Source organism: Tauraco erythrolophus, chromosome 3, assembly GCF_009769465.1.
Source record: "Tauraco erythrolophus isolate bTauEry1 chromosome 3, bTauEry1.pri, whole genome shotgun sequence".
Lineage (NCBI taxonomy): Eukaryota > Metazoa > Chordata > Aves > Musophagiformes > Musophagidae > Tauraco > Tauraco erythrolophus.
In genome coordinates, this window is record NC_141467.1 from 81,739,001 (window position 1) to 81,762,297 (window position 23,297).

Below are 23,297 nucleotides of genomic sequence, written 5' to 3' on the forward strand. Positions count from 1 at the left end.
TTGTATTTTGTACCACCTCATAGGTAATCTTAAATCTCAAGGGCTCTCTAGATGACATGTTCAGTACCTGAAATCTTAGATGGGAGGCGGACAGACAGACAGCAACTTCGATTTAGTAACAATACTGAAAATAAAACACGCCAATCTAAAGAAACTGTGCTCGAAAACCTCATTTATACTAACAGCGTGGTCGCCATTTCTCAGGGAGGGAACATCCCCACTGCTGAAATGCTCATTATCAATGCACAACAAATAAACTCAGTAAAATGGGGTAGCATCATTACCGCTCCACTAACGTAATAACAAACTAAAACATATTTACTACATGTATTTATTTGTGGCATTCACCCATACTGAGAATACAATTACAAATTATGCAGATAATACATAATGAAAGACAACATGATTATTCAAGATATAGAGTATTATTAACAGAAATGTTCTTATTTAGAGAAGTAAATGTAATTTAGGTATATTATGAGTTTATATTTCTCTGTTCATGAACAGAGGTACAATTGAAATATTCAGAAGAGGAGTATGCTCTGTATTTTTATTTTGGTTTGTTGTTTTTTAAGAGGCTTTCCTTTCTGCGGCATTGTAGCTGCTAGAAAAGTATCATTTCATTAACCTCTAACTTAAGAACTGAGCTCAAGAATTACTCAGATGCAGCTTAGAATGGGGCCCAGCTCAGTGAAGCCCATGTCATGCATCAAAACAAAGACAATGACCCTCTTCACTCAAACCCACAAACAAGAATGAAAAATATACATGGTAGCAGAAGAGAGATATGTAGGTTATTTCTACCAATACTTAACTGTAATTTATAATTTTATAAATGTTTGGTGTTATTTAGCAACAATTTAGGAGTGGCTAAGTAAAAAAAAGAATTCATTAGGTTTGCGGGACTCATTTTGTTTGGGGTTTTAAGGCAACGGCAACAAAGAGAGTTAGAAGTCTAATTAGCATGGGAGGAGACAATCTGCTTTCTTTGAACACCTCCAACTTACTGTGTGGTACCTTTCTAGCCTTCATAAAAAGAGTATCTAACTGATTCATATCCCTAGTTTATTTACAAACAAAGGATTTCTCAGCTAAGTACAGAATGGGTCAAGATTTCATTTCATATGATGCTCCTAAATATTCACATTTTCAATACTTTTATTCTGCATACTCAGAAAATAATTAATAAGCCAGTTAAGTGCTGTCTGAAAACAAGTGAAATGGAAAGCAATTCTAGAAAGGAATTCTATTCAATCAAGTCCTCTTCACAAACATGAAAACGATACAATTATATGGTTCACTCTGGTCCTTGAAGAAGAAAAAGTTACCCTTTATGACGTATTTCACAAAGACAATGACCTCACAGAATTATTATATACAGAGCAGAATACCGAAATCACTTTTTAACCACCCTTACAAAGAAAGGTTTGCTTAGCCACATTTCAACAACAAAGCAAAATTTGCAGTCTAAGGCTGAAACAACTTTACTTCCAAAGCACAACAAACAGCTTTGTTCTACAAAATTTACTTCAGGCAAGTATTAGCAACATTAAGTTCATCTGGGGAAGAAACACTACATTAACCTAATAAATAAAGGAGTGATCTATACATTAAAGACATAGTAAGACTTGAACAATTTCTCATTCTTTTTACAAACTAGCAGATAGGAAACTGAGGAGGCATTAAAAGAACTATGAAGTTGCAGCTTATTTCTGTCTAATTAACAGAATGACTTATTACGTTATTCAGATTTCTTCAGGAGGACCTTCAAAAGAATATTTTTCTTTCAGCTGAAGCACACACACACAAAAATCTAACAATTATTTTCCCTATGAAGAAAGGTAAATCTAATCAAATTTGGTTCTGTACTAGGATACATTTTTCACGCCCAGGCATTTAATATTCGTTATGAAAGGCCTTTTCTAATCATAATATTTTATCAACAGAGAGGATTATCTTCACATCTTGCTTGCAAGTCAAGATAAGTCAGAGGTAGCTTAGGAATGCTTTAGAATTTAGTGTTTTACTTGAAATGAATTAATCCTTCTTTCAAAGGGGTTAACAATAAGTACAAAAGGCAAACAGTATATACAGCTGCCACTGCCTGCACCAAAAGAATAATCCCAAGAAGCTCAAAATAAGTTTAGAACAGGGAAAAACACGGTGCACTTCTTTGCATTTCCTTCAGTGTACCAGTTCAGGCTGGTTTTCCACAAAAGGAAGCACCCCACTAACATAGTATGCTATTCCAAGTGACAGAAGAGCAATGACAATGATGAGGAGCAGCACCCTCCAGAAGCCCAGGTCTTCCACAAACTCTTGCCATGTCGTGCGGAAACTGGAAAGAACTCCTTCACCTTGCTGTAGGTTTGGATTAAGGAGGGAATGGCTTTCCATTGCACTACAAAGGATTAAAGTTAAAAATACATCAGAGCAAAAGAATGCACCTTTAAGTACGACAGTAATCCTACTAAGAGCAACCGAAACATTCTAAATTAAAAACTAAACCCACCTGCAGATTTATAGCATTGCCTCCGCTAAATCAAGACAAAGCAGAGCAGGAAAAGACTCCTAACTCTAAACTCAGTTGAAAGGATGCTTTATTAATCTGTGTAGAGAGGATTATATTTGGGTCTGTACAACTGCACTGAGTTTGCAAGCTTGCCACCTAGAAGCCTTCAAAAGTCAGTCCTCATAATTCCTACTAAATATGGCTTAGTAAAATCTCATGAAGCATAAGCTAAAACCTCAAGGGGCACAGCTCTTTTTGATAAAACAAATAACAATTTAAAAATAAACTCTGATGAATAAAATGGAAACTTTAACCAATATAATTTAGATTCTGAACTCTGTAGTGATCTTTACTACTCTCCTGCATGTCTTTGTTACAGAGGCCTCTTCTCTAGCATAAAAATATCACAGAAAACAATAAATTTGGATAACAAGAAGTTCAGAAACTTTCTGATCTTCAAGACAAGTTGGCACTGCTGGTTTTTCTACCATATGGTGTTCAGCAACTGCTTTGATGTTTTAGCATTCCACTACCAATCCACCAGGCCCCCTTAAATTGTCAGACTATAAATTAGGGACTGGAACTCTCACTTTTAAATGAGAAACAAATATAACGTTAGAATGAGGCTGTCATCTTGACAAGGAATCGCCTTTAGAAAAAATGTAAGTTGTTTCAGATAGTGCATGGCTTCTTGCATCATTCTCCCAATTTTGCTGGTTTCACAATTAGTTTATAACAGGAAACTTTCTCTGCTGCATGAAAAATCTCACAAAGAATAGGAAAACTTTCTCATCACTTGATTTCTCTGTGTAAAATTTTTGCCATCTGCACAGTCCTACTGCTTCTCACTTGAGTGAAATTACCTCCACAGGTGTTTACAAGATCAGGCTGTAAGGGTATGGTGAAACCAACTACATACACAATGATGTCAACAGTAGAAGGTAAGCAGAGAAAAACCAATTTTTTTCCTCCCTTCTAATTGCTTCCAATTACTATATTCCTAGATATCTCTTATATCAATAATAAAAGAAAACATTTCAGGGAAAAGTAATTTCCAAGCCAAAACTAACTACAGAAATGCTATTGTTCTTGGTGACAACAATAAATTGACAAATGATTGTTATTAGAAAAAGGTCTCATTTACAAATCTCTCCTCTAAGATTACACCACAGAAAAACTTCATGCTATTCATACGATACTTTTTCTTAGGGAGCACAGCCACTGAAGAATAATTAGCCTAAACTCCCACAGCTTGCTGAAGTATTGCAGCATCACGTGCAGAAGATTTCAGAAATTGCCTATTAAACAACTTGTCTTTTTTGTTTTTTAAATATTTACTTTGCTGTAAAGCTACTTTTGCTTGCCCATAGCTGCAGGATTTAGTCATCTTCCTTGCTTATTATGATTTCCCGAGCAAAACAAAGGGTTTATTAAAAGACAGCCATTGGTGTAGAACAGCACTACGTACTCATTAAGTACTAACTAGTTAATACATAACCACAGAGAGGTTAAGTAAAGGTGCAATGCAATTTAAGTGAAAAGATCACATGCTTGCTCATTAAATAGAAAAGGGTACATAGAAAACACTTTTGCTGTTTTATATTACAACCTTATTAAAATCAATGTTATTCAAGATATTTTTTCTCTATTACGAATTACAGCTGCTTAAGAAGCAGTAATGCAGCACTGCACCCCGCAGCAGAGTTTGTGCCACACAGCCCAGACAGATGTTCTATTCTCTTTCCAACACGGCGTGGAAGTTCACATTTGGATGCACTTGTGGGCGCAGTCACGGGTCATGCTGGTCTGTGTAGACGGACAGGTCGCCTGTGCTGAAAGACGGACAGAGCGAGCTCTGCCTCCTGACAGCACAGTGCCACCCCTCTCTGGGAGGGGTGCAAAGCAAGACAAAATAAACTTGACTCAGGAACCTAGATTTGGCCTCTGCTTGCAGAGCAGCAGCAACTGTATGTAATAAGGAGCAGAAAACCTAAGCTAGAGACTGTTTTCAGAAAGAGCGACCGTTATTTCTCCGCAGGCTCATGCATAATGTAAAAGAGTCGGGGGGGGGGGGGGGAAAGGACAGAAGACATTCATCTAAGTGTCTCTAAAATGTGAAAATAATACTAAGAGGGAGGAGTGAAACTGTGGAGGTCTGAAAAGCCAACTGTTACGAAGACATTATTTATTTACAAAGCAAACGGCACACAAGCTTGCTTGCTTTTGCTGCTGTAGGCATCTGCTATTTGTTATTTTAAAAATAACGTATTTCAGACATTTTAAACACGTTCACAAACAAGCTGGGTAGCGCACTGTTTATGTCTCCGTGCCTCTCCCCAAGGAGAGTTGCTGACTTCCTTGCCAAAGCAAACAACATAACATTTATGAAGGTCAAATAACAGAAAGGAAGTTATGTTCATTAAAGGGACACTATCAAATCAGAAATGGGAATTTAAGTGGGGCTGAGCTGTTGGTCCATATGTTCAAACAAAAACAGCATAAAAGCATTTCTGTGTGACAAGCAACTTTCAACTAAATTTAGTTAAGTCAGAAAGGTAATATGCACAAGTTCTTATAATTTATACCCATGTAATTTTGAGAATGATATTAAATTTTCTATTTCAGAGCTTAAAACAGTCTCTCTGATGAGTGGGGTCACCTGATGCATGAGAGAGAACTTACAGTCTGCGCACTGGGAGTATTTGACATGAGTTCTGTAATTTTGTTGGTTTCACCTTTTCTGTTTGTTCAGCTTAGATAACAACTCTATCTACACAGTTTAGGGTTAGGGTTGTTACCCTAAGAGTTATGTGACAAAACTCCCTGTCTTTTGTGATATAATGTTCCAGCAGTCACAGTTTATGATCACTATTAGACAATATAAAAAACTGAAAATTTGAATAAATTCAGTATTCAAGTATTCTGAATAAATTCAGAGCAAGTATTCCAAACAACATTGATAGGATCCTGCTTCCAATATAAATTAAAAAAAACAACCAACCAAAACAAAAACAGTACTGGAAAGATCTCTTGCATTATTAATCTCAGTCCCATGTTCTGTCATGTTTACTGGCAATTCAATAATTCCTGCAAGAGAATTAGCCTCCTTTGAAACTTGCAAGACTTCCTGCCTCATCTAAATCCTACAAGAAGGCTGTCTTGGAAGCTCATTGTAGAAAAACACTCCCAATTTTCCATCAAGAAAGTTTTTGTGGTTTATCTGTATCCTTTGGCTCTTATGCTAGCATCATCTTTTGTCTTAAACAGTTATTTTATGTTGCTCAAAACCAGTATTTCTTGTCAGCGACCACACACCTCAGCCTTCACTCTGCCAGGCTTTTGGGAGCTCTAGCTGCCTCCTTTTGCGAGGAGATGCTCTGTTCCCTTGAGTGCTGAAGTAACGCAAAGCTTCTCCACTCTTCTTAAAGGATAAATTAAACTTTTTTGAATGGGGCTAAACAGCATTATAAAACGTGCTACACGGCAGAAGCTATCGTTGCTTTTTACAACAGCACTGGCAGTTTTCCTTCTGTACTGGCAATATCTCATTTTGCATGTTGTAGGACTTCTTTGCCTTTTTCAGGGTAGCGTCAACTCCTGGAACTGACTAATAGATCGAACCTTTTCTCTTATATGCTCGTTTTTCCCTGACGAGCTTCCACTTTACAGCACACAGCTTTAGGTAAATGAAGTGGCATTTTGTGCTACTGAATCACAACTTATTCCTACAAATTTACTCTCCCTTATCATCCCAGGTTTTTGTCTATGCCATCCCAATTTTCCTCTGGGTTGCCTATATCTCACTTCTTAGTATCACTATCAAGCAACTACTTTCTATGACAGTATCATTTACGAAAATTACAAATAAGCACAGTCCCAGAACCAGACTTTTAGGAATTCATTAGTAACTTCCCTCTAACCCAAAACCTTCCCTGAAATTGTCAGCAATTTTCCTCAAATCTTCAGTTCTCCTTTAACTATCTCTTCAGCAACCATGAAATTCTTATTTTATTTCCCATCTCTTCCAGGACTACTACCAATAGAAATTTCATGTACGGCACCATATAAAATCCTTTACTGAAGTTCAGACAGATGAAAAGTCTGCTATAACTTCTTTGCATAGACAATCCATCTTATGGAAAGGATGTCAGGTTAGTTTGTGATACTGGCATTTTGCATTTCACCCCATTTTCCCCTTTGGCTTTGTGCTAATTGGTAGAATACTTATTTTTTGGAGTCTGTAATGGAAAGTGAGTAATTATTTTTAAAAATTTCCACTATAAAATGAAAATCTCAATAGGAAAAGCTCTTTTTTTCTTCCATTTGATCTGTTTAAAGAGATTTTTCTCTGATAATACGAGGCCAAATTTGATATTATCTGTTTGGAGGAATAAACAAATCAAGTCAATAAAGAAAACCTAAAAGTCATAAACATTATTTCTCCTAGCAATCATTTTTGTTTTGTAAATACCTTTCGCTTTCGGCAGTTTGCATTGTTTCCAGCTTTGAGTGAGCTCCTCTGTTAAATCCTTTCACCTCTTGCTCTTCCAAAGATTCCAGCAGTCTAATCACATCTTTATTCACACCCCTTCGTTTTGCAAGAACAAGCGGTGTTGCACCTTGGTGATTGCTAAAATAACCCCACAAAAGGACATGAAAAGAAAAGAAACTTTTAATATAGAAATTTTGTAACATGACAACTCAGCATAACACATTACCATTTAGTAAGTCCTCAGAAATATTTTGTCATATCAGACAGTAAGACATTCCTATCTATATAAGTTATAGCATAAACAGCTATAGAAGAAAATCAGTATATTTAGGTTTGAAATTGCTCAACTCTTTTACTATAAATAAAATCAAAATTCCTAGTACGCTAATCTAATCGGAGTTTCTGGGTGTTATAGCAAAAAATAAACAATAGACTTATGGCAATGTTCAAGATTAAGCTTAATTTCAAGAAGGAATTGTGCAATCTGGTTCCTCACAGTTCCTTTTCCATGTGGGTATTAGGACATCAGGCAAAAATGAAATAAAATACAGATGGTCCCTCTGCTACTATTAAAATAATACTGAACAGGACCAGAGCTGCCTTCAGACTAGGGATTTTCACCAGAGTTGTTTGAAATGAGGGGTGAAAAAAGCCAACCCACGACCCATGAAGAATCTGGTCTGCCAATAACTAGTTTTGCTGAGTTGAAAACATTCATTAGGGACAAGTGAAAAAGGGACAGATTAAAAAACGCAAAGGTTTTGAAGTTACTACTGGTTTTTGCATGGGTTGTGAATATGTAGAAAGTTCCACAAACAAAGTAATTCAGTTACTGAAATGAAACAGCTAGTTATTTTGCAGCTTGAGAGCTTACATCTGAGCACTGGCATCTGACAGCTGCTGGAAGCCAGAAGGAAAGAATATACAATATTTAAAAGAAGGACTGAGTCACAGACTTTGCAGGAGGGGGGGGAACACTGAAAGGAAGCATTGTTACCAAAAGAGTATGGGAATGAACTGACACACACATATACTGTATTTTCTTTGTCTTATACAGTACAACAATTACAACAACAGAACTGTGGTGGAGAAAATTCTTTTAAAGTAGTCAATGTGATTTTTTTCTTTGGTGCCAACCACCCACACCTGGCTGTCTGGCCAAACCAGATTAGCAATGTCATCAGTGAGGCAGAATTAGCTGCAGCAGCCCGTACCAGTAGCTGCTATTTTTATTTGCTTTGCTTGCTGCACAGACTAGCAGAAGTGGCCTCTTATTGTTTTCCTGCCTTCTTATTTTGTGTTTTCATTAAGTGATATCTTAAAAAAGTTGCACTGCACCAAAAATAGCATTTCAGCAACAGCAGATTTATCTGCAAGGCTCTGGCAACAGGAGATTAGTATATTATAAAATATGTGCTGGGGGAAAAGAAAAAGTGACTTACCAAATATCAATTTTAAGTCCATTAGAAACCAGAAACTGGATGGTATCCACATGCCCACAGAGGTGAAGGGCTGTGTTACCTTGGTAGTCAGTGGCTAGTAAGTCAGCACCAAATTTATGCAAGAGCTGACAGATGTCTACGTTTCCTCTGGCTGCAGCAAGGTGCAGGCCAGTTCGGCCTCGGCTGTCACGAATATTTGGGTCGAAACCACTCTCTAACAGTCGTTTGGAATAGTTAAAATCTCCATCAATGCAAGCCTGCAGCAGTGGCACGTTTGTCTGGGAAGAGTCGTTTACAAAAACGTAGGACATTGTTTTGATCCTCTCTGGAGCAGGTGATTAACCTGCAAGTAAAAGTGGGAAGAAATTACGGCGAAATCAGGCAAATAAACACAATGCAAATATTTGGTAGACTGATCAGGTTCACAGAATCATAGAATCATAGAATGGTTTCAGTTGGAAGGGACCTCAAAGATCATCTAGTTCCAACCCCCCTGCCATGGGCACAGACACCCTCCACTACGCCAGGTTGCTCAAAGCCTCATCCAACCTGGCCTTGAACACTTCCAGGGATGGGGCAGCCACGACTTCTCAGGGCCACCTGTTCCAACGCTTCACCACCCTCATTGTAAAAAATTTCTTCCCTACATCTAATCAAAGTCTGCCCTCTTTCAGTTTAAAGCCATTGCCCTTCGTACTGTCACTACACGCCCTTATAAAAAGTCCCTCTCCAGCTTTCCTGAACAGCCCCAACTCCCTCAGCCTGTATTCACAGGAGAGGTGCTCCAGCCCTCTGATCATCTTCGTGGCCTTCCTCTGGGCCCACTCCAGCAGCTCCATGTCCTTCTTATGTTGTGGGCCCCAGAGCTGAACGCAGTACTGCAGGTGGGGTCTCACGAGAGCTGAGTAGAGGGGCAGAATCACCTCCCTTGACCTGCTGGCCACGCTTCTTTGGATGCAGCCCAGGATACAGTTGGCTTTCTGGGCTGCAAGCACACGTTGCCGGCTCATGTTCAGCCTCTCATCAACCAGCACCCAGAAGTCTTTCTCCTCAGGGTTGCTCTCAATCCATTCTCCACCCAGTCTGTACTTGTCCTTGGGATTGCTCCCAAACAAGAATGAAAACTAGCTTATAAACCAACTCTGAAATCTTCCTGTCCTACCTATTAACTTTGTGTGCTGGATTCCCTTCTGGTAACATGGAAAAAGCTCTTTTCAGTCCTACTCAGACCTCTGGATACAGCAGCAAAACTTTGTTACTACAGAAAACTGGTTAAGATCAATGCCACAAACGCAATACGGGTGATGAGCTTTTACCTAGTAAGAGATCACATGTAGTAGTAGTATAGATATTAAAAGGCAAAACACCGTAGATCAGAACTGAAAGGGAGAAAAACCATCTTTCTTAAATCGGGAATCCATAAACAATTCAGTTAACAGACACGGTGACGTGAACTGCAATTCTTACTAGCTACAAGCAAAGCTACTCCAGTGGGCTTTCCACCATCTGAATTCGTACTTCGATGCACAGTCAGCTGATGAAAATGCTTCATTACTAGAAGTACTAATTCCTTCATTCTGCAACGAATACATTTTTCAATACTCTTTGCAGAACATTACATTTATAGTGCCACAATACACAAACTACTGAACAAACAAGAATAGCAATACGGACACAGAAAACTGAGTGTATTATATGAAATTGCCCACCTGAAAGTGAAAACTGGAAGTGTGTACAAGGAGGTCAACCGTAAAATCAAGTGTGGAGCTATTGTGGGTTCAACTAGAACCTCAGTATGGAGAAGCACAAATGTAGTTTCCCTGGCTTAATATTAAATAAAGGATTAGGTTCTTTTCTGTAACAGGACCTAAAAGAGAAAGATAAATGTTGTTTCACCATGGATTTCTTGATACAGAATATTTCATGAACTATGATTTAAGTTTTGCAGTATAATTTAAGGATGAGTCAAATAACAAGAGTGTGATGACACTGTGTGCTTACGGGACACAGAAAAGATGACTTGAAAACAATAAAGAAAAAAAGGGAGTGACTATGCAAGAGGATGGTAAAATGAGCATGAGGCAATAGTAAGAAGAAATGAAAACATCTCAGAGACTGGACAGCAAAGCTTTGCATTGCCTTAGAGTGGAGGCAAAAAAGAAAAAAAAATCATATAGTAAAATCATATCAGTAAAAATCCTTAGAAAAAATCTCAATACAGACAAGACATAGTTCAAGTGACAGGAAGGAAAAAGGATTTTACTAGATAAGCTTTGAATGGAAACTGAACTGAAACTTCACTTGAAACAGTACATTTCACTTGCCCAGTTTGTATTTAGGGCTTCTGATGTAGCAGTGTTCTTATCATCTAAGATGATCTATCTTATCATCTAAACCTCTTACTAAGATTGCTACACGCAGATTTAAATTTTCTCATCTATATAAGGCATCCTTCCACACCAGTGCACTCATTCAGCCAGGAGAATGGAAACGTGGCCAGTAGCCAAAGAATTCCATTTAAAACCTCTCCATTTTTTGAGTTTATAATGTCTACATCTTATAGCTCTTCCCCCATGTTTTAGATCAAATTCAAGATCAAAGTATACACAGAAGTAATTTCAAAATGTTTACACACTGGTCTGATTAACAGCTGTAGCATTTGGGGCTGTTGAGATTCATAAATCTTATTTAAACTTCATTAGGTTATATCTCCTATCTGGACAAATTCTGCTACATGTATCAACACTGTCTAGTTTCCCAGTGCAGGAATGCACTTTTTTTAGTTTCTTGGACACAGAAGAGAAAGAGATAGGAATAACTTCTACGTCCTGGTATCTGTATAAGGAATGATTTTAAGCAGAGTACATTCCCCTAGGCTGCAAGTATGTTTTCAAGCACGTGATGGTGTATCACTGGCTCAAGCACCCTTTTCCACAAGCATCTCCAATAGCAAAAGGCCAGTTGACTGATGTACCATAAAACATTTCATGCAAGACTAATGTCATTTAGGGCACTAACAGGTTTCTTATAACCTTACACAAAAAGAAAGGACAATACACTTACTCATCTTTCCAATGAATATGTTACAAAACCCCTGGATGTTGCAAAGTTAGGATTCCCAGCTGTCAGCAATTTCAATTTTCTTGCCCATTTCCCATCCAAATCATAAATGATACAAGAATTCTTCAACTCCACTAGTCCAGTCTTTGCTGAGAAAAATATTGGGCCCGGTTTCTGTATTAAATATTTGTGACCTTTACCTTCCACACTAAATCTTCCCTAATGCAAGATCATAAATTGTTTAAAACCCTCCAATTATCAGCCACAGTAACAGCATATCAACAGCACAAAACTCTACATTTACTTGATAAATAGATGGTGGTTCGCTTGTAAGATAGTATTTGAGTGTTTAAACCTGTTTAATAAAACAACGCCTAACATAAATCAAGAACAGAATATAACACTGGGAGAATTGTATGTTATTTGAGGAACAGCTAAATGTAAGCTAATGTATCTATTTTCATACCAGAGGTGTATGTCTGGTAAAGGCTTACTGAATTCCCCGTCACTTCACATACAACTCTGATGAAACATGAGCTAATAGTGCCAGAAAAAACCCGTCACCATCTTATCTTCTCAGGAAAGGATGCACAAAGACTAGTAGTTATCAGAAAGTGTAACTGGAAGTAATTCTGACTCAGTATATCACTAGAATATTTTAGAATTAATTGCTGAAGTGTAGAAGTCTCAAGTGAAACCTTAGTACTTCACAGTAAGAAAGACAAAAACCCCAACAAATCCTTCTTCCCAATGCTTGAAGATTGTGGACTAAGCAAATGCATTAAAAAAAAATAAATCTAGACCATCTGGTTTGATTTATCTTTGTGATTAAAAAGACTTTTTCTACAAACACAATTCTATTTCACATATGGCTACCTAACCTATGCCAGATATGAGCTGCATACGAAGCTGAACTATGCACCATCTTTAAAATGCCAGTCCCCGAATGAGAACTTCTTGCCTCAAATTTAACCCAACTTAGCAAAATTTCCGGTCTAAAATTCAGAAAAAAATTACAATAGTCAACTTAATTAGATATTTTTGAATAAACACACTGTGGTTACATTTCTGTCCACAGTATGTGTCAAAAAGTTTACTGCTGTAATGAATAGCTCACGCAGTGGATTTAGAAACAAAATTCCAAAGCATTAGCCATTCTCTTTAAATTGCTTCTGAAAGGTGAATCAGATAACAACTCTGAACCTGCCTAAAAGCTGGTACACCTACCATAAAGCACTCATGTCACAGGCACAAATTAGGACAAACGGACTTGCATTAGTAACAAGACACAAAAGTACTGCAAAATGCGCACCCTGAATATCCCTATAAATTACTACTACTTACTGGAATTAAACAAATCTAATTTGGTTCAGTAAATGACTGCTTCTAAAAATGCATCACTATCTATGGAAAATGTATCTTTTAAATGATACTTTTGTTAAAAAAAAAAGCAGCTTTGCTGTTAATAACTTGGTACTTTGAAAGAAAATTAGTTTTGTGAAAAAAAGTAAATTCAAAGACGTCCTCCCAAGCAAGGACTCCCATTAGAAAGGCATAATATAAGAATACATTTTTCCCTGAATTTGTACAACATGGATATAGCTTGAGCGCAGTGTACTTTTATTAATAATTTTAGAAATTATGCTATAAGTCACTTCTTCAACGACACATATAGGCTAGTACAGGACACAAAAATCTAACCTAACTGATGTGTTTTCAAAAGGAATGCTTATATTAAGTGATTCTGTAAGAATAATTTACTTTAATTTATTAGAAGTCAGTTCTCTCTAGCTGTACTGTGTACAATGGTAACCCAGCATCACATCTGGGTCTGCTGTAAATGCGTAAACACGTTCACACCTGCAGAAGCCAGGAGTGATCCTGAATAATTAAAACCATAGAGCCAGATGCAAGTTCTGTCGCTTCTTAAACTAGTCCTAAATTTGCACTAACCGTGGACAGTTTTAATTTACAGTAAATATATGCTGCTATCTCTGCCTTCTCAGTAAGTTCAACAGCTACCAAATAGCTCCAGAAAAAGGACAGAATGGCTAGATTGTGAGACAGAATCACTAATGGGACCTGTCTCTCCACTACAAAAATATTAAGGAACCTGACAAGTTGTAGTTAATCACCCAGTCACTGCTGCATAGGATATACCAGTTCTGCGACACTAAAATATTTCCAAGAACATTCAGAAAAACTGAAGTAATTGTCCCTATTTTAAAACAACATGTCAGGACAATGGAACAATATCAGATTGCTCAGATTTGAGACTTCTTAATATTAATACGCACTTTGACATCTAGAACCTAAGCATCAGCAAGACTACCACTAGAGAAACTGCCACCACCAAGAAATGGAAACTAAAACAAAACCACGAAAAAGTAACATCCCCACCCTGAGCCAGCAAAACACACAACGTGCGTTACTTGTAAAATCTACATTTGCCAACTCCTTCATGGCAAACAGCTTCCTCTTTCTGTAACACAATTTGAGAGTACTTCAATGGCAGTGGCTTGCAGAGCTCTTCCTCTTCAGTCTTTAAATGAACGAAAAACTTCCCAGTATTTTGCTTAAACTGCAAGCCCACAATCTCAGAAGGCAAAGTTTCCTGGTCAAATAGGATCACTGCCTTAAAACACTACGTGAAGATAAGCTCTTTTTGGATATACAAGATTAAAATTTTAAAAAGGTGTAATTTAATAATTTAAAAACAAAACCAAACCACATTACTTTTCTTGTGTATCCTCTGAACACTGATCAGATGTTGAAACGTAAGCTCAACAATATTATTCTCTTTCCCTTTCTAGGTAGTCTGAGAGATAAATTCCTTGGTAAGTTTTAATGCACACTTGTATTTTTGTCTAAGTTACTGAGAAGCCATTTAACTGAATAAATGTTACATTTAGTAAAAAATCCTATGATCAACTGTCATTTCTGTTTAGGAAAGAACCTCATTATCTACCTCAACTTCCACTAAGAGCTCTGTACCTTCTATCAAAAACCTTTATCTATTCAGCCCAACTGGAAGAGAGTTTTATTGCTCCACTAATACAGATCTGCTGCTAAAAGCCGCAGCTCAGATTCAGCATAGGACGATGTCTGTTTTACACACAGCTGTATTTTGCAGAATTTTCCCTTCCTAAATTTAGGGGTTTTTTTTCAATTTTTTCATTTTTCCTGGACCCAAGGCATACATACAGACATACAGGCATATTCTGTTGATATCGGGACCATCCTGTAGGTGGAAACTCTGGTGCACTACACACACATAATGCTTTGTGCATACAGGCTACAAAGTGCTTTATGAAAAAACTAGAATAACTATTGCTGCTCTTTTATGGATCGGCAGACAATGCCAATGAGAAACAGAGAGCTTTACTCATCATTGTATAGTATGTCAACACTACAAGATAAAAAAATAAACATGATCTCAAATGCCAGTCCACGGTTGCAAAATGCTTTCCCGGATACTACAGTACATGCATTGCGTATTTATGTACACAAAATAAGGGAACGATAGGAAAGAGATTCTTTTAAAACACCTTGACCGACAAGCAGATTCACAAACATTTTATCTTAACTACACTTAAGTGGTAATTCAGTTGCACTACATGTTTCAGTGCATTTAACTTCTACCAAGCATACATTTAAGTTTTTTTGAACCGTGCTCACTTTTCGTCTTCTGCAAAAGAACTATTTAGGAAGAAAGGCAACTTACAGATTTCTTCAAATCACTTCTAATTCCCCACAACCGGGGACATCAGGTAAACCCATAAATAACGGCAGCACCCCCCTGAACATCGTGGGCAGTTGGAATACACCTGCTTTTACAGAAAGTGACCGAACCACTCACGCCGGTCACAATTATCGACCTCTCACAAATCTTTATTCAAATTCCCTCTTTGCTTCCGCTGGGAACACATAAGGGGCTGCCACGTGTTGGCCCAGAGAACATTAAAGGTCACCGCGTACCGTTCTGTCGTTGGTTGACGTGTTGGCTTTTTACCAGACCGGAAAGCACTCGTCGCACTCCGAACGACGCATTCGCGCCGCGATGTGCCGCAGACCGTGCGGCGGCGCGGCGGGCGGGCGGCGGCGGGACCCGGGGCAGCGGGCAGGGCGGGGCGGGGCGGGGCGGGCCGCGGGGCCGGGCCGGGCGGACAGCGCCGCCCCGCGGCGGGCGGGCGGCAGGCGCGGGGCCGCCGCTGCCAGGGCTGGCGGCGTCTGCGGGCTTCCGGAGAGGGAAACGATGGAAGGCCTGAAAACAAGATCTTATAAAACCTGAGGAAAAGGAATTCTGAATCCAAGCTGCTGTTCCCTTGGGGTATATTTAAGCTCTGGTCCTCTATTAGTGAAATGAGGGCTTCGGTATGCGGCTTGAGTTCTCAAGATAAAGGTATTTCCTTTAAAAAAGCCTGTTTCTCTAAAAAAAATCCAAAACGAAACCAAAACACACACCCTCCCCCCCCCCCCCCACACACCCCTCCCACCCCTTCCCCACAAAAAGCCCGGTCCTTAGCTAGACAAACGAGAAGTATGAGATGACAAGTTTACTAAAATGGGAAAAACTTTCCGTGCCCAGCAGGAATCACCAAAGCCGGAGCTTAGTCAGCTTTACCCCAGCAATAAAGCAAACTAAGAACCGAGAACCTGTCACTAAACTGCTTGTTACTACACAGTCCGTAGGTTCTGACTTTATTTCCCATAATGCATTTAATAGCTTATACGCTCTTAGGCACACGTAACCTTGACGACGTGCCTTAGTAACGTACGCAACAGAAAATCCAGTTTAACGGATAGTGAAGTGAAGGAGGCGCCTCCCAAATTTCTAAGTAATTTGTATATGACGATGTTTGACTTTACCTTTAAAATAAAATATTACTCTGCTTGTTCGTTAGTTTATTACTTTATATCAACAAATAATACCAATGACAGGACAACTAACGCCGTCAGACACGCGACTCTTGCTGTGACTGCTGGATACAGGTATTTCTGCTCTGAACTTTGATGTTCACACAGTAAATCATTAAACCAGTTTATCAATGCCAAACAGTTAACTGGCATATTTACTTCTTTCAAGTACTCTAAATTTCTATCAATATAGCATGACTTTAAATACTTAATCGTTTCATGTTGGATCACGTTATGTGACATGGTAAGGTAAAACGGTAGAACTGCTAAGGTTGTACTTCGAATTAATATACATAGATATAGAAAGATGTTATTTTTCATTAATAGTTACTTCACCGTGCTTAGGCTCAAAAAACTTCTCCACGTAGGCAAACCTGTAGTATCACGTCTGCCCAACACTGTGTCTTAATGGACTGAAGGGGGTAAATCAGCAGTCTACAGGTTCCAAGGACAACTGGCAAGTCTGAGGAGAATCAGGGAAAGCATTCTTAAGCTGCTGATCTGCACAGAGGCTGGAATTGACCAAAAATGTAATGCAAGATGGCTGGAAAAATGTGAAAGGGATTTGAAACTGTAATTATGGAACCAGAGGGTGCAGTAGCTCAACTGATGTTTACCAATTGCATCAATGGATCCTGCTTAGCCTAGAAACAAACGACATCACTTGCACAGGGAAAACTTTTGCCTTCAGATAACTCAGTAGATGCTAATCACTTATCTGGAAAAGACTGGATATTCAACATGAAAGCTGGTGACCAGACAATGAACAGCAACACCACACAGGGTGTTCGTGGTGAACCACAGATCAACAGAGTGGCATGACAAGATTCTTTGGTTTGTTCTTTGCTCGTTTCCCAATAATCTTTACTATCTGATTTACCTTTCTGACTGCTGCTGAGCATTGTGGTTACATTTTCACGGAACCATTCATCGCAACCACAAAACACTGCTCATACTGAGAGCCGAGTGTGTCATATGGGAAGTCAGGATTCTTTTTATGCTAACTGAATCACTCTACCTACGCTGAATCAATGTGCCATTACATCATATCATCCAGTTACTCAGTCTTACAGAGTCCTTCTGCAGCTTTTCATAGTTGACCTTACCTGTACTACCCGCGTCATCAGCCAACACTGTCACCTTGTTGCTCACTGCCTTTTCTAGGCTGTTCACGGAAATGCTAACAGGTCAGAATCCAGAACGGAACCCTGCAGAAGTAAAATTCTTCCCCTAAAAAGACTGATTATAAGTTCACAAAAACTGCTGTCCTGGATCAGATTGATCCAGCTTGCCCAGCACTGTTGCTTTCAACAGCAGCAATCAGAGATCCTTCTTCAGGAGAGCACATGAGCCTGGCTGCTTTCTGCAGCCCATTCCCCAAACACGCCCCAGCAGCCACTACTGTTACACTGGGGACCTCCCTGACTAGTCCTTTTAGCAGACCCCCAACAGACTTCTTGTCCCTGAATTTTTCTAATCCCTTTCTGAACTTTCCCACACCCTCTGCCTCCACAGCTCCCCCTGTCACCCCAATGTCCCTCTCTATATCCATCTGAAACAGCCCTCCCACCAGCCCCAGCACACAACTCCCATTGTAGTGCTGCAAGATTGGATGAATAACTCACTTTATCCACTTCCTTCAAGCCCCAGCCATCTCCTCTCTGATGTGAGTAATCCTGGCTTTCCAGCCTTTCCTCATAAGGAAGCTGATCCCCTTGGCCCTTCTGATTGCCCTTCTCTAACCTGCTGTATCCTTCTTCAGATGCAGAGACCAGAACTACACACACTACTCCAGACGTGGGTGCACCAAGCTGGAACAGCAAAATGGTGCCCTCTGTCTTCTTCTCAGTAGCCTCCCTGAGGACAGTCACCATTTTTCTGGCTTTCTGGATGCCACGGCACACTAAGCCAAGGTTTTCAGGGAACTGTCAATGGTGACTCTAAGAGCTTTTTCTCAAGTGGTGGCTGCCAGTTGTGAGTTCAGCACCATGTAAACATGGTTTAGATTATTCTACCCAAGACATCATCCTACCTTTGTGTACACTGAAGCTCATGTGCCACCTTTCTGCCCCTTTCCTTTTTTTGGCAATTTATTTCTGCCCTCTTTTTAATTTTCAACTCAACTATTTCTGCATGTAAGAAATCTCTTTAACCTACAAACGACTCCTCGAAAGCCTCTGGTAGGGTTCTTTTTTTTTAACACATCCTGAAAATCCAAGTAGACAGTATAAATCACATCACCTGCACCTACAATCCTACTCATTAAACTTCAGTAAAAGCTGACCAGCATTAGATGTAGCAAACCTCTAAAAAGGCGTCCAAACTCAGGCAGAATCAGTCCTTAACATATTATCACACAGCAAGGACAGCTTTTGTGCTTCTCTGCACAAAAAATGCTGAGGTGAAGACAACAGACAAGCATTCTACTCCATCCATGGGAAACCAGTACACCGGAAGCCTTTCCTGAAATGTGCTGCTGCCCTTCCTCCGTCACCATCCATTATACTGATCTGATGCTACACAAGGTCTTGCACATGCTGGAGGATATAACCCCATCAGTGAACATTAGAAGATTTATTCCTTTAAGTTTATGCTACAAAATTCAGCTGATGTAGCTGCATTACTTGGATGTGAGAAATGTGCTGAGTGACAAAACTGGTGTTTAAGCAGCTCTGTTCCACTTAACCAAGTGAAATTTTATTAGTAGATTAAAAGAAAGAAATGCCACTTGGAAAAGTGGTGTTGATACATGAACTAAAGCCAGAATCTAAGTTCTATAAATACAGATACGGCTTCAGGGAGGTGCTGCGTAAGATAAAACTTTTTTCCACATCTTCAGAAAGTATCATCTTTAAATAGTAAAGCAAACCACAACAAACCTGAACATTTCAGTACATGTGCTCTTGGCTTGGGTGATGGCAGAATCTCAGCAAACACCAGCAACTGAAATTTGGTGGAAGAGGTCCATGCACTCAAGACAGGCCTGTCATCCACACTAACAGCACGCTACGAATGGTCTCTACGGAATAGCAGAATGCATCACAGATCGTGTATTTCACATAATGTGTACAAACAAATATTTTATGGGCTTACTAACTGGCCCATCTGGAAGTGAAGCATCCATACTGAGATCATGTGGGAGGCACTCAACTGATAAACTGATCAAAAGAAAAGAGAAACAGCCCTCAAAATTCCAGCATACCCAAATCCCTAGAAAAGCCACTAGTAGTTCACTCCTTGGATGACCAGGTATCTGACGTCCTGAGCTGCAGATGAGGACTTCAAGGCCACATGTGTTCAGATATTAAGGGCACAAGAATATGAGGTGAGATAATACAGTCAACTTAAGGCACCACTTGGAATCTCCACTCTTGCTGATGAGGCAACTCTAAATGAAGGATACCAAACTAACATTCCTCTGGTAAGAAGACAGCAGATGCACATCTTCAGCCTTCACCTCATCTCAGCTGACTCTCCAATATCTTCTCTTCAACTCAAAAAGAAGGCAATTAGCCAGTGTCATTTTCTGATTGTCACCAATTCTACTATTCAGACTGCAAAAATTACTGTATTTTTTTCTAAAAAGCACATTTAACAAATTCTTGTTAATGATCTATTTTACAAACAAACAATAAAGAAAATCAGCTCTAAAGTCTACAGATAACACTAAGCTTAGTCCCGCAGCAAGCAAAAGAATTACTTTCACAAACCAGTCACATTCCATCTCAAAAGTGCTGGGCTTTTGCTCGTCCTTGACTTTTTGGAAGGCTGCTCCTGAACATCAGTGCTCTCTGACAGAAATTTTCATATACTATTACTCTTTAAATCTATGTTAAATTATTCATGCATCAACATCATTCTTTAGTTCAATTTATTCCCTTCACTGTTTATCTTACTGGTTCAATAGAAAGCAAAAAAGGCCTTTATTCTGCAAAACTAAAGAAGCCAAATCCTTCTTTCAGAAGACTCTTAATTTCCCTGCCTGTCCCAGGCACATCTTCCTGCATCTGTTCCACTTCATCTTTTTACCTGAGAATGATTAACATTATACAGAGTATTCTAGAGTTTTTAGTAACTTCTTTTTCTGGATGATCATAGGTCTGCATTCACTTTTTCCACAATTGCGCATCTTGTAACTACATAACGTGTATTTTTGCTTTGTGTTGCTTTCAACTGGCAAGAATTTCTTCTGTAAATTGTGTGCTTACAAGTTTGCAAGTACGAACCTTTGTTCTTTAAATTGGTGTTGTACTTATTTCATTCTCTAGCTCTCAGGATCACCCAAATCTTTCTGTGTAGTACTGTAACCCTCTTCTATACTGTCAATGCCTCCCAGCTCTTCTTCACTACCAAATTAAAACAGAAAGATTTTAATTGTTACATCAAGATCTTTATTAAATATTTAATAAGACTGGTCTCAAGACAGATCTCCAAAGAACTAACTTTATAACTTTTTATACTCAGATTTGATGCGTTTTCTTTTCAATCTTACCATGCTTTGTCTCTAGTTACTTCCTCATCCCCTTTACAGTTCTGGTGTAATCCCTATCTTTCCAGCGCAATAAAATTTCGTTTGCAGCAGCTGATCAAGAACTTTAGTGTCTACAAAAAAAAGACAACTACTCAGTTTTCCTTAAAAACAGTAATGACTGCATGAAAGACAGTTTTGAGGACAGGTTAAAAAAAAAGCTCTTCTGGCAAAAATATGCATTACCTTTTAGTTTCAATTATCTTCATTGTTTTCTCCTGAAAAGTACGTTCTAAAGCAGCGCACCGCAGGGGCTGCGCTTATTAACGTCCTGCCAGGAGGGCAGCCGCTTTCCCGCCTAGTCCCCTCCCTTCCCGTGATGAAGGCTGGCAATCCACTTGCTCTTCTCCCACCAAAACAACACCGACTGCGCTCCACCTTCCCAGGTCTCGGCCCGGGCACTGCCCAGGCCCCACGTCGCTTCTGCCGCCGCTCACGGTGCCCGTCACCGCCGGGCCCCCCCCGCGGCGCTCCGGCCCCGCTGCCAGCCGAGCCGCCGCACGCCCTCGCCGGCGGCCTGGGGGCAGCGCCGCAGCGGGCCGCTCCGGCGAGAGCGTCACGGCCTCGGGGCGGGCTGTGCCGGGGCCGCCGCCTCCCCCGAGGCTGCTCCTCACACACATCCCGCTCCGCGCTGCGGCGAGTGCGCTGTGCTCGGCGGGCCCGGGCCCGCCACACTCCGCGGGCCCTGACAGACCCTCCCCGACCGACCGACACCACCCCTCCCCCCACAGACCGACTGGCATCTCCCCTCCACCCCACGGACCGACCGACCGACCCCGCCCCCTCCCCACGGACGGACAGACCGACGGACGGACACCACCGCCCTCTCCCCGCCGTACCTGCCACTCGGCGGCGGCGGCTCGGCACGCAGACGGCGCGCGGGGCCGGCCGGGCGGGCGATCGAGCGGGGGAGGCCGAGGCGCGGCGGAGAAGCCGCGCGCGCCCCCTGCTGGGCGGAGGCCGCCGCCGGGCCCCGGGGCTGCCGCCACGGCCGAACCAGCGGGCGGGCCCCCCGGCCCCGCCTCAGCCGCCCCGTCCCAGTCCAGAGAGCCGGGCCGGGCCGGGGGCGGAGGTGCGGCATCGCCCGCCCGCCCAGCGCTCCCCCGGGAGTTTCTGCCGTGAGCCGCGGCGAAGGGGCCGTCCCCGGCCTGGGGAAGGAGGTCGCGGCTGGGACGCGGCTCCTCAGAGGGCTGCCGCCTGCCCGGAGCCGGGTCTTGGAAAAGAAGGCGTTTACAGCCGTGCTGTTGTGTTGAGAGTCCTGTCCCCAGCTGGTGCGTAGGCCTCCAGCAGCAGCGGGGAACAATATTCTGCAACGACAGCGAGGGCAGCAGCCATACCCCACTGCTGGCTGCGGCACCGTCCCCTCGCCCGGCCTGGGCTGAATCGGGAAGGAACAGGGAGAGCGAGGCACAGAAACGGGACAGGGATGCGATAATAGCCCGCCGAGGCAGAAAACAGCAGCTAGAGGGGAAGGGGCAACAACTTTAATGAAGAGAATCAAGTCTCTGATTTATAGAAAAAAAAAATCCAAACTTTTAAACAGTTGTCTGTTTTTGTTAAATAAATGAAATGCCAGAAAGTTGGTAAAACTGCCTCCCAGGGGAGCTTTACTTCTGACACTGCTGTGCCTGCTACCCTCATAACACCACAAAAATCAGCAAGCTAAACATTCACGTGGGAGTACACAGTTCCTCTGCACCTGGAGTCTCTTCAGCACCAAGGTTCTGTGAGGTTAAGTTGTGGGATAATAACCGAAATTGGGAAAAAGGGAGACATACGGCTTTGCAAAGTTCAGCTCAAAGGCTGTAATATTAGAGCAGCTTTGAGGTGAGACACAGTTGCTGCTCCCAGGACAGACAGAGCCTGCTGGTCAGATGGAATGAGCAGCGTCCTTGAAGTGGGGAGTAGGGTCGTACAGAAGTACCACAGCTTATCCGTTATCAGGGGTAATGAACATCTGGTGAAGATAACCATCTAATTGCCATCAAGGAAGATGGATTGCGACTGCTGCCTCAGCACTAATGGTAAAATCGTGTCCTGCAGCTGAACTTTGCTCATTATAATACCAAAACACACCTCCACCTCAAAAGCTACCCACCTCCGGCCTGCAACCACCCCTCACCGAGCAGGCACCCTGAATTTCTTCTAGCCCATACCTTTAAATCGAAGCGAGAAAAACTTACACCAATCCTAACAAAGGTATGTATGACTACTAGAGTCACTCAAGGTCCACCTGAAAGTAAAGAAATAGTATAAAATGGTGAAAGAGAAGGGAGATATCAGGGAGAAGCCCTCCATTGAAATGTCTGGGATCAGTCGACGGGCTGGACCTCTCTTCTCCCCCCC

General features: G+C 41.1%; 1 protein-coding gene across 3 annotated transcripts; it reads right to left on the reverse strand.

Moving 5' to 3' along the window:
* Nucleotides 1–1,845: 1,845 nt before the first annotated feature.
* ANKRD46 (ankyrin repeat domain 46) lies at nt 1,846–21,827 on the reverse strand. 3 transcript variants are annotated; one of them, XM_086608776.1, is made up of 5 exons: nt 21,791–21,827; nt 10,156–10,313; nt 8,447–8,789; nt 6,984–7,142; nt 1,846–2,401 (listed from the first exon to the last, which is right to left on the reverse strand). In XM_086608776.1, the coding sequence occupies exons 3-5, from the start codon at nt 8,755–8,757 to the stop codon at nt 2,185–2,187; spliced, it is 687 nt and encodes a 228-aa protein (XP_086464902.1). In that variant the 5' UTR covers nt 8,758–8,789; nt 10,156–10,313; nt 21,791–21,827; the 3' UTR covers nt 1,846–2,184. The 3 variants fall into 3 exon arrangements, with proteins under 3 accessions (XP_086464902.1, XP_086464903.1, XP_086464901.1); XM_086608777.1 differs by lacking the exon at nt 21,791–21,827 and adding an exon at nt 19,303–19,453; XM_086608775.1 differs by lacking the exon at nt 10,156–10,313.
* Nucleotides 21,828–23,297: the final 1,470 nt, after the last annotated feature.

Excerpts from the sequence above, each read along its gene's own strand:
- ANKRD46 (XM_086608775.1), bottom strand. The coding sequence starts at position 8,757 with ATGTCCTACGTTTTTGTAAACGACTCTTCCCAGACAAACGTGCCACTG. Across the intron at positions 7,143-8,446 it reads GGACTTAAAATTGATATTTG|CAATCACCAAGGTGCAACAC; the intron begins GTAAGTCACTTT and ends GGGTTATTTTAG. Across the intron at positions 2,402-6,983 it reads CAAACTGCCGAAAGCGAAAG|TGCAATGGAAAGCCATTCCC; the intron begins GTATTTACAAAA and ends AATCCTTTGTAG.